Source organism: Callorhinus ursinus, unplaced genomic scaffold, assembly GCF_003265705.2.
Source record: "Callorhinus ursinus isolate GAN/ISIS: 27379988/994484 unplaced genomic scaffold, GSC_fseal_2.0 scaffold2, whole genome shotgun sequence".
In the NCBI taxonomy this organism is placed as follows: domain Eukaryota; kingdom Metazoa; phylum Chordata; class Mammalia; order Carnivora; family Otariidae; genus Callorhinus; species Callorhinus ursinus.
The window spans coordinates 58,315,250-58,331,677 of NW_027397064.1; the positions used below are offsets into that span (position 1 = coordinate 58,315,250).

The 16,428-nt window shown below is 41.0% G+C and overlaps 2 protein-coding genes and 1 pseudogene across 5 annotated transcripts in view; 1 reads left to right on the forward strand and 2 right to left on the reverse strand.

Moving 5' to 3' along the window:
- METAP1D (methionyl aminopeptidase type 1D, mitochondrial) overlaps window positions 1–12,029 on the reverse strand; it is an 84,314-nt gene extending 72,285 nt beyond the window's left edge. The window contains exon 1 of one of the 4 annotated variants that reach the window (XM_025850316.2): window positions 11,957–12,029. In XM_025850316.2, coding sequence (XP_025706101.2) covers window positions 11,957–12,026 — 70 coding nt within the window. In that variant the 5' untranslated portion in view covers window positions 12,027–12,029. Of the gene's footprint in view, window positions 1–1,768; window positions 1,876–9,503; window positions 9,532–11,956 lie in introns of those variants that run through there. The other 3 variants (XM_073882544.1, XM_073882549.1, XM_073882555.1) reach the window with 3 other exon arrangements.
- Window positions 11,027–11,126, reverse strand: LOC112808269 (U6 spliceosomal RNA; annotated as a pseudogene).
- A 144-nt stretch (window positions 12,030–12,173) lies between the features above and the next one.
- The window catches only part of SLC25A12 (solute carrier family 25 member 12), a 196,309-nt gene continuing 192,054 nt past the window's right edge, over window positions 12,174–16,428 (forward strand). The window contains exon 1 of the mRNA XM_073882481.1: window positions 12,174–12,318. Coding sequence (XP_073738582.1) covers window positions 12,301–12,318 — 18 coding nt within the window. The 5' untranslated portion in view covers window positions 12,174–12,300. The remainder of the gene's footprint in view (window positions 12,319–16,428) is intronic.

Sequence of the window (16,428 nt, forward strand, 5' to 3'; positions counted from 1 at the left end):
CTTTCATAAAATTAAAGAAGTAGATACACAATTAAAAATAAACCCACATTACTCTAAGCAACTCATTGGTCACTTTTGGAAGATAAAGTTGTTATTTAAAAACTAGTAAATAAAGAGAACAAACCAAGCATTTAACTTTCCAGGATGCTATCTATCAGGGTAATTAAATACTTGATGAGAAAGTTTCTCTCTGTAGACATTTTTCAACAATAAATCAAGAAGGAATGATTGAATTAAGATACTGCCATTTTGCAAACTCCGATGACCTAATGGAGCCAAGTAATGATCACCAGTGGCCACTAACATCGCAAAAAGCAACACCCTATGAAGTATTCTTGCTCCTTCCCAAAAAAAGTCTAACCTAAATCAGGCCAGGCCTTAGATCTAACAGTGAGCTTACAGAGGAACATTTTAAATGAGCCCATTAGAGATACAATCTGCAAAATCCAGAATGTGGAAAGCTCCATAGGGCAGATATACTAACCAGCTGCTTCAACAAATAAATTTCAAGAAAAAAAGACCAAAAAGTGGGAAAGTAAACCTATAGATTAAAAAAAAAGGGGGGGGGCACCTGGGTGGCTCCATTGTTAAGCGTCTGCCTTCGGCTCAGGTTGTGGCCCCAGGGTACTGGGATCGAGCCTGCATCAAGCCCCGCATCGGGTGCCCTGCTCGGCAGGAAATCTGCTTCTCCCTCTCCCACTCCCCCTGCTTGTGTTCCCTCTCTCACTGTGTCTCTCTCTGTCAAATAAATAAAATCTTAAAAAAAAAAAGTGACTTTCTCTTCTGGCCATGTTGACATAACTGTTACTAGAATTCCCTCCTGTCCTACACAACTAAATTAACTAGACAAAACATGAAGGAGCTATTTTTTTTTAGCACTGGATATTGAACAATGCAAACGGTGAACCTTGAGGGTAAACAAATACACCAAGTGAACCCAGACTGTCCCCAGTGTTCTGCCTGGGGAAACCATTCCAATTGTGGCATTTGGAGGTGGAAGCTGAGCCAAACACAGCACCTCGCTGCTTAGTTAGGGAGGCAGAGAGCAGAGATCTGGTTGCTGACGCAGCGGGAATCTGCATGTCACAGTAGTGGAAGGGAGGCACAAGGCCTACTAGACAGTAGCTGCTGTAGGCTGAGTGTGAACAGGGACTCTAGAGGTTGCAGGGCCAAGAGAAGTTGGAGTCCCAGCTTAAACAGAGTTGAAAAACCTCATTGAGCTTAAAATGCATTGAACTGAGACCTCAGAAAGACCATGCCTTAGGAGTAAGAACCACACATTAGCTGAGCAAGGGTGGGCAAATTAAGACCTGGCTCACTGTTTTTGTAAAGAAAATTTTATTGGAATATAGCCATGCTCATTTGTTTAACACTATTTATGCAGCTTTTGCACTCTATTGGCAAGTGGAAGAGTTGCAATAGAGACCACAGGGTCCACAAAAGCCTAAGATATTTACTACCTGGCCCTCTATAATAGAAAAAGTTTGCGGACCTCTGCACTAGAGTAAGGGCTACACTCTAGGTCTAAGGGCAAAACAAACAGATCCACTCTAACAAAGAATAAAACCAAGGCTGGTAGAAACAAAAAGATTTTCCAGTGATTTAACTGCCTTTCAGAACAAAACTCAACATATTTTAAAGAAAAACAACATAGTCTGTACAAGGTATTATTCATTATGTCACATATACAATTCCATATTAGATAACATTTAAAGGAGCAGAAAAATGTGACCCCACAATCAAGGGGAAAAAAAAAGGTAGACCTCACCTGTGCCCACCCCAGGCCAGGGGTTCTCCACCTCCATCCAGTGAGATGCACCATGCACTGATGACAATGCAGTGGACAAGGGCAAAGTGAGGGTCACCAGGCTCAGACTGGGGCTAATGCTTCTGGCACTGCACCTACCCACACAGATTTATTCAAATCAAATAACTGTTGTAACACTTTCAAGTAACTCCTCCCAGAATTTCTTGGCTGCCCCAAATCCAGCTGGTGCTCTGCAGTCCACAGCTAGTTTCTCTAGTTTCTTTATGATCCTGTTATCCCTTCTATATCTATTCTGTTTAGAGATTCAGGCCAAGAAACACCTATACTATCCCATCTTCTAAACCCAATTCAAATGGCATCTAGACATCCAGTGTGACAAGGAAAAAACAGGTCTTCATCAAATCTGCTAATTCCACACCTTATTGACTCAGAGAATGCTTAGGATCCCAAATTTGATTGGTTTGAAGAGCATGTGAAGGTTTTGATTGTTTTGAAGAGCATGTGAGGGTTTTGACTAGATGATAAAGGTCAATATTAACATTCAAAATGAGTTGAGATGATTACTTTAATGTGGCTTAAGAAATATGGACACGTAAAACTCTACTTTGAAAATGAGAATAGGGGCATCTGGGTGGCTCAGTCAGTTAAGCATCTGACTCTGGATTTCAGCCCATGATCTCAGGGTTGTGAGATCAGCCCCACATTGGGCTCTGCGCTGGGTGTGAAGATTGCTTAAGATTCTCTCTCTCTCCCTCTGCCTCCCCTCCCTCTCTAAAAGAAAGAGAGAGAGAGAGAGAGAGAGAGAGAGAGAGAGAGAGAGAGAGAGAGAAAGAAAGAAAGAAAGAAAGAAAGAAAGAAAGAAAGAAAGAAAAGAAAGAAAGAAAATGAGAATAATTTTTTCTTACCTAAAGATAAAGAATGGAATGTGGAACAGAGATTCAATTTTCGTTTGGTTAAATCTTCAAGGCCATAAAACAGGTAATACAAAAAGCTTTCCATGAGCTCCTTTAGAAGAAATTTCTAGACATTACTATAAATCCTCAATGCACTGTTTCAGCAGTACTGATATAACGCCTGTGTACTCAGGATAAAGTTTTACATTGTTAAGCTATTACTGTTCTCTTTGAGAACTGAACTCTTCCCCCTCTGCGGCTTTGGGTTTGACATTGCATTTGACTTTTTATATAGTAATTGACATGTGCCAGGGCAATGATGGATTGGAATCTACCCCAAATCAAAGCATAATGAGTGAATTTTGTTTATATACTTATCACCTATTCTTCATCAACAAAAGCACGAGATTCATTTAGCTAAACTGATTCCAAAGAGTCAAAATACATTGACCTCAATTAATTTCAAAATGCTTATTTCTGCATATGTTGAATAGTTTTAACAATTTAAAAATGTATCTGTAAAAAGAAAAAAAAGATAGGATCACTCACACACACACAAACACATACACACACGCGTATCTGTTTTGAAGGTAAAATTGTGAAATCTTGAAATTAAAAAGGCAAATATGTGCAGGAGCCACAACTGTAAATCAAGTATTTGGGAAGTGAAAACTGGAAACTTACCTACATTAAATTCAGAAAGACTTTTATATTCTTTCTATAAATAGTTTTTTAAAAAATCAGAGAGGTGCCTAGGTGGCTCAGTCAGTTAAGCATCAGACTCTTGATATCAGCTCAGGTCATGATCTCAGGTTTGGAGGATCTAGCCCTACATTGGGCTCTGTGCTCAGCAGGGAGTCTGCTTCTCTCCCTCTACCCCTCCCCCTGCTATTGTGCTTTTGCATGCACTCTCTCTCTCTCTTTTTAAAGATTTTATCCCTTTATTTGAGAGAGAGAGACAGAGACAGAGACAGAGTACGAGTGGGGAGGAGGAAGAAGCAGACTCCCCACTGAGCAGGGAGCCCAACACGGGGCTTGATCCCAGGACCCTAGGACTGTGACCCAAGCTGAAGGCAGATGCTTAACTGACTAAGCCACCCAGGCACCACCCTCTTCCTCTCTTTCTAAAATAAATAAATACATCTTAAAAAAAAAAAAAAAACTCAATCAGAATACCCATATTTAGCATACTTTCTGTTCTCAGTCAGTATCTTTAGATAGTTAGAACCTGATCCTAAGCCTAACGTGGGCCTGACTCTGGAGAGTAAATCTTTTCACAATTGCCTCAATGCACAGAAAGCTTTTTAAAAATAGACCCTCTCTAAGGTCTTTTGTTTTCATGGTCACACGCTAAAGCTTAGATGTTCCAGTATCTAATATGGCCACACTGGTCTTGATAACCAAAGTCATTTTTTTCCCATCTTCACGAACCTACGCTGGAACAACCATATCCAACAGATCTCAAGCTACTGTGTGTGTGAATGAACATTCCCTTTTGTTTCATATCTGAATGCTGTACATCTATTTCAGGTTGTACATTGTGTTTGTGTATTTACGCTTTGATTCATAGTAACTTCTCATGTTATAGAATCGATCTGCATTGACACAAACTGTAAATAAAAAGAAATGGCTGAGAGAACAGAAAACCAAGCAGTCAGTAAAACAGGAACAGACCCTGAAATCACCCAGATGACAGAATTAACAGATAAGGACTTTAAAAATGGTTAGTAAAAATATGTATGTTCAAGTACTTAAAGGAAAAGGTAGACATAATAAGTGAACATCTGGGAAATCTCAACAGAGAAATGGAAACTATAGGAAAAGAACCAATTGAAAATTCTAGAACTGATATGTAGGATATATGAAGAAAATAAAAAGGGCTCCCTGTCTTTCAGAGATACATAATGAAAAATCTACAGGTGAAATTATATGATATCTGGGATGTGCTTCAAAATAATCCAGTTTCAGGGAGAGAGTGGCTAGGGGTAAAGCTAAAACAAGAGTGGCCATAAGTTGGTGATTATTATAACTAGGTGATAGGTATGTGGGAGTTTATCTTACTGCTCTCTCTACTTTTGTGTATGTTTGAAATTCTCCATATTCCAGGGCGCCTGGGTGGCTTAGTCAGTCAGTCGTCTGCCTTCAGCTTAGGTCATGATCTCAGGGGTCCTGGGATTGAGCCCCCGAGGCTAGTTGGGCTCCCTGCTCAGTGAGGAGTCTGCTTCTCCCTTTGCCCCTCTCCCCCCACTTGCATATGTGCACACACTCTCTCTCAAATAGTTAAATAAAGTCTTAAAAAAAAAGAAATTCTCCATGTTCAGACGCTAAAAAAGAAAATCCAATCCCCACAAGAAAAAGCTGTTTTAACTGCAAAATAATACGTTCAAGTGATGTTCTGCATGCATATTATTCTCCTTCCATCTTTCCAAATTCCCTAAGATATATAGCATCCACTCTGCATTTTCAAAGATTTCCAGTGCTTGGGGAAAGTGGGCATTTCATAGAAACTGAGTATTTAGAAAATTTTCTCTTTCTCTCTCTCAGTACGTTATATACTTAGACACACATTAGGATACTGGTGTTTCATTTTACAAAATGGGATATTAAACTGTTCTATAACTTGCTTTTTCCAAACAATATATGTTGTAGACATCATTCCATGTCAACAAATACAGGTCAACATCATGGGTTTTGTTTTTTTTTTTAATGACTGCAAGTATTCATCATTGAGGGTCTACATGTCCTACACTGTGCACTGAGATTTTATAATTTCAGTAGGAGACAGGAGCTATGTGTTAGAGAAAGCTGTTTCAAGCAGAGGAAAAACATAAGAACATATATGGCTTTAGGGACATGTCTGACTTCAGAGAATTTAGGACTATTTGATTATTAAGTATGTCTTAATCTATGAGTAACAAGCTATATTATAATAGAGTTGGAAGGTATTTGTTAAAAAATACATTAGCGGGGCGCCTGGGTGGCTCAGTTGGTTAAGCGGCTGCCTTCGGCTCAGGTCATAATCCCAGGGTCCTGGGATCGAGCCCCGCATCAGGCTCCCTGCTCGGCGGGGAGCCTGCTTCTCCCTCTCCCTCTGCCTGCCTCTCTGCCTACTTGTTCTCTCTCTGTATCTCTCTGCCAAATAAATAAACAAAATCTTTAAAAAAATAAAATAAAATAAATAAAAAAATATCATATTAGCAAAAATCCATTTCATTCTCTGGCTAGCAACATGAAGAGTTTAAGTCACAGGAAGCTCCTTATTACATTAGCATTTTCCAAACTGCACATAGACCACATCCCAAAACTTAATTCTAACTTGGTTTGGCAAAATTGAGGATACATTTTCCTACAGAAGCTATACAAGATAGTAAGGATCTCAGGTCAATCGACAAAAGTTTAAAGTACTTAATTCATGAGGTACAACAGCCCCTCCCTGACTTGGAGGTTAAATTTTTGAAAACCATTATGGTAAGAGAATTCTCAGCAGAAGAATCGATGGCTTTAGAGTCACAAATGAACAGAAGCACTTGTAAATACTTTTTACATTTGTTAAACTAAAAAAACCAAGAATAATGAAATATTAGTAGCATTATATGCATCTTAAATTACAGTATAGTAATGCATAATAATACAAATATTCTATTTGGATATATGACATAATACTTGGATAACAAAAATGCTCAATATATAAAATTCAAACACATCAAACACAAAAAAGTAAAAATCAGTCCAATCTCACCATCTAGAAATAACAACTATGAACATTTGGGTGAACATCATTCTAGATACCTCTTTGTGCATACATACACGAGAAAGCAAAGTTACATACTTTTACATAAGGGGGATACACTGTTCTATACCCTGCCTTTTTTTCCTCAATATGTGTCAATGACTATTTAAGTCTACAGTACATCGGCACCATCTTTTTTTTTCTTAAGATTTATTTATTTATTTGAGAAAGAGAGAGAGCACGAGCAGGAGGGGCAGAGGGAGAGGAAGAGAGAATCTCAGATTCCATGCAGAGCATGGAGCCCCATATGGGGCTTGATCTCATGACCCTGAGATCATGACCTGAACCGAAACCAAGAGTTGTACGCTTAACCGACTGAGCCACCCAGGTGCCCCTCGACATCATCTTTTCTAATGGCTGCATAGCACTCCAGTGCATGGATGAACCACAATTTATGTAGTCATTCTCTTACCAATGGACATTTCAGATTCTTTTTTTTTAATGCTTTATTTATTTATTCATGAGAGTCAGAGAGAGAGAGAGAGAGAGAGAGAGAGAGAGGCAGAGGCAGAGGCAGAGGCAGAGGGAGGAGCAGGCTCCCCGCCCAGCAGGGAGCCCGATGCGGGACTCGATCCCAGGACCCTGGAATCACGACCCAAGCCGAAGGCAGACGCCCAACTATCTGAGCCACCCAGGCACTGGACATTTCAAATTCTGTCCAATATCACCAATATATAATTTCGTTCAAACACCTTTACATACTCATCATCATATTGGTCTCTTAGGATAAATTCCTAAAAGCAGAATTGTTAGGCAAAAGGCAGGTATACCTTACATCTTGACAGACATTGCCACCCAGCCCTCTGGAAAGGCCAGACTCTTTCACACACCCACCAGGCTTTCTTAGAGTTTGTGCCAGACTTGCCAACAGTCGGCCCCTCTCCTCTCACAGCGTCCGCTCCTTCCACATGGCTTGTTTCCACAGCAGGATAGTGCTTAGGTGCAGGGGTTTACTTCCATCTGCTTCCTTCATCTCTCCCATGGCTACACTGCTTAAACTTCAAGCACTTCTCTTTTAGATTTCTTCCCTTCCCCCATTTCAATTTCTTTTTTTCTAAGTCTGATTCACAATTCAAATAACCTGGAATGAAATTCTCATAGTTGCCAAAAAAGATACACAGAAGTAAAAGTGCTTGAAATTATTCTTGGAGAGATATGGAATATAAAAAAGGAAGGAAGGAAGGGAGGGAGGAAGGAAGGAAAAAAATTCACTATCTAGACCTGTTATGTGAAGGAAACTGACATTTTGAGATACTGATTCTTTAGGCCTACCATACAATCTCAGTGCACAAATATTTCTATAGGAGGTTGCAATCTGAAAGGATTTTCATTCAGTTATGAAACTGAGTACTTACCATGTGCAGACACTGTGCTCCAGGCTTTGGGGAGACAAAGAAGGTAAGACACACCTGTAAGAAGCTCCCATTCTATGGGGGCGATAGAGGTGTAAACTAATATTTTTTAGAGAAGTGTACATACTTTGATGCCAGGTGACAAGTGTTGTGGTAAAGGTACGCCCCAAGTGCTACATAAGCAGAGTGGGTTGGTTTGGCTGGGCAGAAGCGAAGAAAGCTTAAAGGAGAGATGGCATTTATGTGTGCCCTTGAGGAATGAATGGTTTGTCAGGTGAAAAAGGACATTGCAGGCGCACAATTAAGGAGGTGCACAATGGTTAACCTTAGCAGCCATATAAAGATAGGGAACTGACAGAAGATGAGGCTGAAAAGATAAAATGAGGCCAGACTGTGCTGGAATTGGCTCTCCATGCTAAGGGACTTCATCTCAGCAATGAAGAGTTCCCATAAGTTTTTCAGCAGGGAAGCATCATAATCAGAGCAGAATTTTAGAGAAAGAACTGTAGTTGTGGGGAAGAGGAGGGGCTGAGGTGGAGACCAGTTACAAAGGCCCTGTCTAGCCAAGGAATGGTAAAGACTTATACCTAGACCATGCCGAAAACTGGAGGGATCCGAGAAATGGGATTTACTGGGATTAAGAGTACACTTATCATGATGCGCACCAAGTAATGTATAGAATTGTTGAATCATTATATTGTACATCTGAAAGGAACACATTACTATAGGTTAATTATACTTGAATTAAAAATAAGTAAATACATAGCTTGGGGGTGGGGGAGAAATGGGATTTACTGGGGCACCTGGGTGGCTCAGATGGTTAAGTGTCTGCCTTTGCTCAGGTCGTGATCCCAGTGGCCTGGGACTGAGCCCTGTGTTGGGCTCCGTGCTCAGTGGGGAGTCTGCTTTTCCCTCTCCCTCTGCCCATGCCCCCTGCTTGTGTGCTCTCTCTCTCTCTGTCAAATAAATAAAATCTTAGGGAAAAAAAAGAAATAAAAAAAGAAATGGGATTTACTAACTCACTGGACAGAGAAAATTTTTTTTATAGATTTTATTTATTTATTTGAGAGAGAGTAAGAGCATGGGGAATGACAAAGGGCGAGGGAGAAGCAGGCTCCCCACTGAGCAGGGAGCCCGACGTGGTGCTCTATCCCAGGACCATGGGCTCATGACCTAAAATGAAGGCAGACACCCAACTGACCGAGCCACCCAGGCGCCCCAGGACAGAGAAATTAAAAAAAAAAAAAAGGTGGGTACCAAGAGAACGCAAATGCTTTCACTTAAATACTGACTGTATGGTAATATCACTGATGGAGATAGAGTCTGTAAGCCCAGAAGAAGATGTGGAGAAAAATATTCATTTCCACGTTGGACTTGTTGAGTTTAAAGGGCCTAAGAGACATCTAGGAAAAGATTCCCAACAGAGAGCTGGCATTGAGGCTGGTGCCTAGTTCCAGCAGACGCTCTGTTCATTTTTTACAAATCGCCTAGATTTGACAGTCATTGAGGTAGATAAATTTGATTGGTGACAACAAAGAGAGAAAGCAGGGATGAAAGTTTAGGACAAAATCCTGGGGAACAATAATATTTAGAAACCTAACAGAGAGCCTAGTGAAAGTCTGGGAAAATCAGAGAGGTAGAAGACAAGCCAGGCTCATAAAAGTGACCAGAGTGTAAAGGAGAAAGTATGCCCCACTTACTTGCATTCCCCATTCCTTCCCATACAAAGGATCCTGTGTAATGCCTTCAGGAGCTGGAACAAGGATTCCTATAAGCGGGGTTGGGAGTGAGAGACTAAGCAAGGAAGAGTTCCTGGGGACTGACAGTAGGCATTATGTGCTATGATCTGGGATTTCTGCCAGTGCTAATACCAGGGAATACTTTCATCTCTAAAAGGCTGTTGTTACCTTATCTCTTGCTTTCAACAGATTGATATGTCCTTTCTCCTTTCTAATGTCACTACTCACCATTTCTACTCATCCCTTAGTCCATGATGGCAGAGAGCAAGTCTTAACAGCCTCTCAATTCAGTATGTTCAGTACGTATAACTTTGAGCCAGTTACTACGCTTGTTAAACTGGACAGATAAAACATAGCTCCTGCTGAACAAGAATTAACAGGAGTGGGGATGTTGAGAGGAGGTTGGTGACTACGGTCTATAGGGTATACAGTGACTAAAGTTACAGTGAGCTCGAAGAGTCATGAAAGAAACCTCATGCCTTCTTGACGGGTTAAAAAAAACGTTTTCTGCCTATTTTCCAGGAAGGAAAGATGCACATAGATGCTGATGATAAACCCTGACACAGAAAGCCTTATAGTGAATTGATTTACATCAGTTTAAGTGTGTGAAAAGGAAGAAGAGAGAGGACAGGAGCCTTCATGAATTTACCCTTCGTTTTCCATCCTCGGGGCAAGTGGTACAGGACAACCTGTCTGCATTTTAAAACTAGCTATGGATAGTCCATAAAAGTGACCTTTCCTGGTCACTAAATCTCTCCCTGATGACACATTTTCTGTCCCTTTTCTAGTCAGAAGATCCCTCTTTTAGTTGTTGCAGCACTGTGGTATATAATGGAATGGGTTATAGGAACCAATAACCTGACCTGGCTTCCCTATAGCAGTCTTTCCCAGGATTGTCTAAACCACCATTTGTCAAAATCAGAAGTCACCCCCCCAAAAAATTAATATGCTATTTCTGTAATCTGCAGGGATTATATACATACACATACACATATATGTGTATATATATAAAATGTACGTGTGTGTGTGTGTTTTGGTTCCTCCTCTACCTCGACTATCTCCCCAGATCCTCTTCACCATTACCTGTGGTACACAAAAAAAGCCTAAACACCATTATTTCTTGCCAAAAGAGGAAACAGAAAAGTAACTTGATTAGTAAACAGAGTTTGGCCTGGAGCCCAGATCTTAAGAGATGTAAATTGGGGCTTTTTTCACAGGGCTGCATTCTCCTGTTGACTTCCCTCTAATAACCAACCAGCCCAAAATACTACTTACATCACCTTCTTCTTGCACATCTCTCCCTTCAAATCTTCCTGTGGCTCCTCTCAAAATCTGTGCGGCCTTAGTCATACTACTTAACCTCCCTGCCTCACTTTTCTCGTCTGCAAACCGAGAGTAACGCCTAACTCATTGGGTTTTATTTATTTCCTTTTCACAGTACAGTGTTCCTTTATTTACTTAATGATCTTAAAATTCTAATTCCAAAAAATATGGAACGCTTTACGAATTTGCACATCATCCTTGCGCAGGGGCCACACTAATCTCTGTATCGTTCCTATTTTAGTATAGGTGCTGCTGAAGCACGCACTAACTCATTGGGTTTTAAAAGGTAGCTAGCATATATAAGGTGCTGACACAGTACCATGTACTTAAAAAAACACTTAATAAACGGTAGCTATTTACTATGAAAATATTTACCACACAGGACTGCTGTTCCTATGTGCCTGACACCTAAGCAGTCCCTCAAAATATGTTAGTTCCCCTCTTTCCCAATCCTTGAAACAACTTCCTATTCTTTCTAACCAAGATTCAGAACAAATCTAACAAGGATTTCCCTAATTTACCTCCAAAAGTACCTGCACATTTACTAAAGTCTCACCATTCACGCAAGGGTAACACCTACTGAGAGCTACCCGGGCATGATTTCTTCGCTTCTTCACTTTAAGTCACTGTAACAGAATGATCACATGTTGCAAGTTTCCCAAAAGACGTATTGTATCATGCCAAGAGATACAACAAAACAATTGCTTTCTCTGTGGCAACTGGGTATCCAGGCGCGTTCCCGAGTTACCGTAGGTTCATCGCTCCGCAGCCAAAATAAGTAAGTTTGCTACACTAATCATACAACTGATGGGGGAAGAAAACTTCAGACAACGTTCCATAAACCTCAAGGAGTGACTGCGAATAGATGCCACGCAGTGACGCGGTCCAGGCAAATGACGAGTGAATAAATGTGTCGTGTTCCTGCTGCGTGTCCCTGTGTCAGCTTGTGTGTCTGCGTGTATCGGTAGAACTGAAAGTACATTCGTGTGCGCCGAAATGTTTGAGCGCGGGTGTGTAACCCCTTTGAACCCGGGTGCTTAGCGAGTGAGCTACCGTGCAAACCCCTGCGGTGCGGTTCTCCAGGTGCTTACCTCCGCGCACGAGCAGGTGGACGCCGCTGGGCGCCGCCATGTTAGCGCCGATCACGTGGTCGCGGAGCATTCCTTTGCCTTCCCGCCCCGCCCCGCCCCGCCCCGCCCCGCCCCGCCCTCTGGAACTGTCCAGTCGCAGCTCTGCCGAAGACTGGAGGCGCCGGGGCCGCCCCGGGGGAGCGCGCGTGCGCGCCGGGGGCTGACTGCGGGAGCCCCGGCAGCAAAGCGGCTCCGGCGCTGGGGCCAGCAGGGGAACCCGAGGCCCGCCGAGCCCGCTCCGGTCGCGAAAGGCGGGCTCCAGCCACGATTCGCGCGCTCGCTCAGAGCCCCTGAGCCCAGGTGGGATGGATGAAGCCTGTCAGGTAAGCGTGGCATCCAATATTTGTAGCATCAAGATTTTGGTGCATGGAAACGTGAAGTTGGGAGGAAAAAATAAAGCACAATCTAGCGTTCAACATAGCACTTTGCATCGTCGGGCACTCTCTTGCAATTTCCCTGAATTGAGTCGAAAGGTAAAATTTGGTTCAAAGTCACCAGCTGCCCCTATGCTGTCCCAGAAATTACATTACTCAGCAGGGACTCCAGGTAAGACAGGAATCTTTGTAGCTGCAGAATCAATTCTGGATACCCCAGTGGGTCTGTTCCGGGGACTTCTCTTTCCCCAAGGACACTTCCCGCTCAATGGTATTAATTGGATTCTTAATCGTAAATCTGACTTTTAAGAATGAGAGGATGGTGCTGCCGAAAGATGAAGCCTACAGAAGGCCAATTATGAGACAAGTGAGGGTGCCGTTGTATCCCTAGTGACGATGGTGCCCATTCTTACCAAAATCACTTTTCCTCTTAGCTACATTTTGGGGCAGATTTCCATCCTGTCATAGACCAGGTGTTATTGATCTTAGTAGCCTGGTGCCAGGCAAAGAAGCTAGTATTTATGTCTGGTGAAGGAATTGAACTCTCCATGGAACCAGTCAAACCAAGAATTTAACGGTTTCCCAGACTTTTAATGCAGTAAAGACTGATAAAGATTCTTGGTGGATGTGTGTGATGTTCCCTAATTAATTTTTAAGAATTTAAGTACACACTTGGTGAAACATCCAGACAATTCAGAAATGAATAAAGGAAAAAAGCCCAGGTCCCCTTCCTAACCCTCTCTGTGCACCACAGTCCAGCTCTCCAGTCAGCCACTGTGTGCATCATTCTGTGCCTTTTACAGGCAAATATGTGTAAATATTTTGAATGGACTCACATACTTACTGTTAGGACTTGCTTTTTGCACTCATTATAAACATCAAATCTTAGTTCAAACTCATTCTTTTTAATGACTACATAGTTTGATATTTTTACTTTCAAAGAATGATTGTGGCAGTTCATTAGAGGACACATGCTATACCTCTTGGAGACCCAGTTTTGGATGCTTTTGGGTCACCTTGAAAGATAAAGAGAAATAATGTTTTCCACTGAGGTAAGTAAGATGTGCAAGGATGAGAATGAAAAGTACTCCCACAGGTTACTTCAAGCTCCACCTTTTTCTCAGATCAGTTCCAGAGAGAGGACTTTTGAATATGGTATATCTGCTCTGTTCCCCTGCTACTAGAAAGAAAAGGAAAAGGAAACACCATGTGGAATCAGGTGGCCCCATCATAGTGGGATCCAGTGAGGAAATGCCCAATAAGTTCGCCATAGAATGTGGGTATCTAGGATGAGCTAGAAATGACACAGATGGGAACTTGCTCAGGTTATGTAGCTCATCCACTGACCTGATTTGGCTTATCTCATGCTATATCCCTCTGACATTAAAAGAATTCAAAGTTGCCAGTATGTGTCCTCCAAAATCATCAGTTTATGAGATAAATGCCAACAAGATAAAAGGCTAGACCACCAACATCTGAGGTCCCTTGCAATTCTAGCATTCTGTGATCCTAGAGAGTCAGGGTATTAGAGTGCTTTCATTTAGATGAGTAACCACTACTGACTCACTTCTCTACTCCATTTCTGCCCATCTTCCCACCTGTAAAATGAAGGTTAATTATATTGTGGTTCTTTACTGATTTGAATTCCCACCAATATTCAGATTTTGTGCTTGGGATTCTTGAATAAAATGTTGAGTAGTTTTTCAAAACCAGAGTTCAAGAAATAAAGGATAACTTCTTAATACCTTCAGTTTCTGTGTCCAAAATTCATACTGTAATGTTAAAATATTTTTATTAATTGCGATTAATTATTGTTTTGTAGGTCTTTTACCTCAGTTTTTGCCTTTTACCTAAGTTCATGTCTTATTAGCACCTTTTAAAATCTTTTTATCCTCTTTTATAAAAGAAATAAATCAGAAATAAATTCTTATATTCATATTTTTGAAGTCAGTTTTTCTTCTACTTAATATTTTATTATAGATTTATACTGTAACTTTTTCAAAAGTTGTATATAGTTTGTAATCAAATTTAAATTATATTGGTTTCTGTAACATATGTATTGAATTTGTAATTCAAATTCACATTTTTTAAATGCTCTAGGGGATTATGCAACATGAAGTAAATCTCTTTAAAAATAAATTTTGCTTTGTAAAACATCATCCTGTAACCTGTTTTACAAGTTTAGATTTTTAAATACTTATTAAGATTACCTATAATGCAAGATACTTAAAAACATAAACCATACTAAGATGCTCACATATCTATAGAAGAATATATGAACACACTGTAAAACTAACTGGAATAATGCAGTATTTCCTACTGGGCACAAAGCAGATTCTGTGGCCTGCTGAGGGAAACTGGTGCCCTAGGGCCTGCACAGCTTCAGCAAGACTGTCATCTAGCCTGAGATGCCTTCATTTGCCCTTCCTGACCTTGCTTCTCAATTTTGCTATATGAATCAGAAAAATTTGCCTTTTCACTTGATTTCAGGATCATTTCTTAGCATTTTACTCCATGGCTTGTGAAGAGTATTTCCAATCTTGCCCTCTGACTTATCTGATTTTAGTATGAGGAAATATTTTAATTTATTTACATTTTTTTAAGTCAAATGAACATTCTTTCCAGGAACTAGGAGTCCTGCATAAAAACATATCTGAACATACAACAGGGACCTGTCTCAGCAGCTCACTGGACCCCTGTAAAGTTAGGGTCCAGCTTCAAATGATTATATGTTCAGGTGGAAAATTTCTAAGGCACTCTTAACCAACTTGCTGGCAGGAGGTCATTTCCTATGCCAACATTTGAGACAACAGTGGATATATTACCGAGTAGGGGTATCCTTAGAGAAAATGTGTAGATGCTCCATGTTTTTTGAGTTAGAGTAATACCATATCCAAGGCAGTTGTGAGAAATTAAGAGGATTTCTTCTTGCTGCTTGTGCCCTGTTTTCTTATTCTATAGCAGTGCCAACCAAGAAGGAACCAGGGGCAAGGGAGTGGGACTTCAGTAGTACATGACCCTCCTGTCCCTCCCATTTTTAATTTGTCTAATGATATTTTCTCAGTCGTATAAATCCTATGTAAATGAAACTTTAAGTTCCACCCCCTTCTAGGAACAATATTGTCCTACCTGGGCCCCTCCTACCCTGAAATTCAGAAAATTTCAGGAATCTATAACCATTTATAGGCCTGGTCCAAATGGGCTCAGCAAATAGCTTGCTGCATCTTCCCGAACAGTCTGTAAAGGTAAGCAGAGTAAAATGGGATCAGACAGGGCTAACTTAGCTGTAGGGTAAGATCAAAACATTGTCCCAAGGGAGTTGCTTTCAGGCCCAGTCTGGCCAGTATTAATTTCAAATTGCTTCAACCTCTTGGCTTGGAAGATATGGGAGATTGTAAGCAGAAATAATGCTTCAGCATAATAGCCTATTCATTGTTGGAGCACGGAGTGGTGGCAAAAGCCAAGGGAAGGAGTGTATGGGAGGGCTATAGGGGAAGAGCATGAAGTCCAAGACCTCACTTACTGATGCATCCCAGTTTTCTGATAATACTTGTCTTGGTCAGATTTGGCTTTGGAACTGTGCAGGTTGAGGGAAAAAAAGGCTTCTTTGACCTCATCTCTTGGACTTGGCTCTGAGGGAATTTGAGTTAAAATGTTTAAAAAACACTAATTGGAAAGCTGAGACTAACATGCTCACAAGATTGTTCATAAAGAAGGACCAAATACCCTTGAGAGGATAAGCCCATTGGAACAACTCCAGGGGTGAAGGGTTACAGAGTCTGGCTATCCCTGGCTGCCAAGACCTGAGGAAAATGCTGAACGCTAATTAGATAAGGTTCCAGGAAATTAGAACCTGTTTAATACCTTCACTTCCTGCAAAGATGAAGGTGAGAGGAAGGGATATAATTCTTCCTTTAGCGTCTCTAATCCACACTTGTGAAAGAGGAGAAAAGAAAATGTTCTTGATCTCCTTGTTGGAACTTTTTTTTTTAAGATTTTATTGATTTGTTTGACAGAGAGAGACACAGTGAGAGAGGGAACACAAACAGGGGGAGTGGG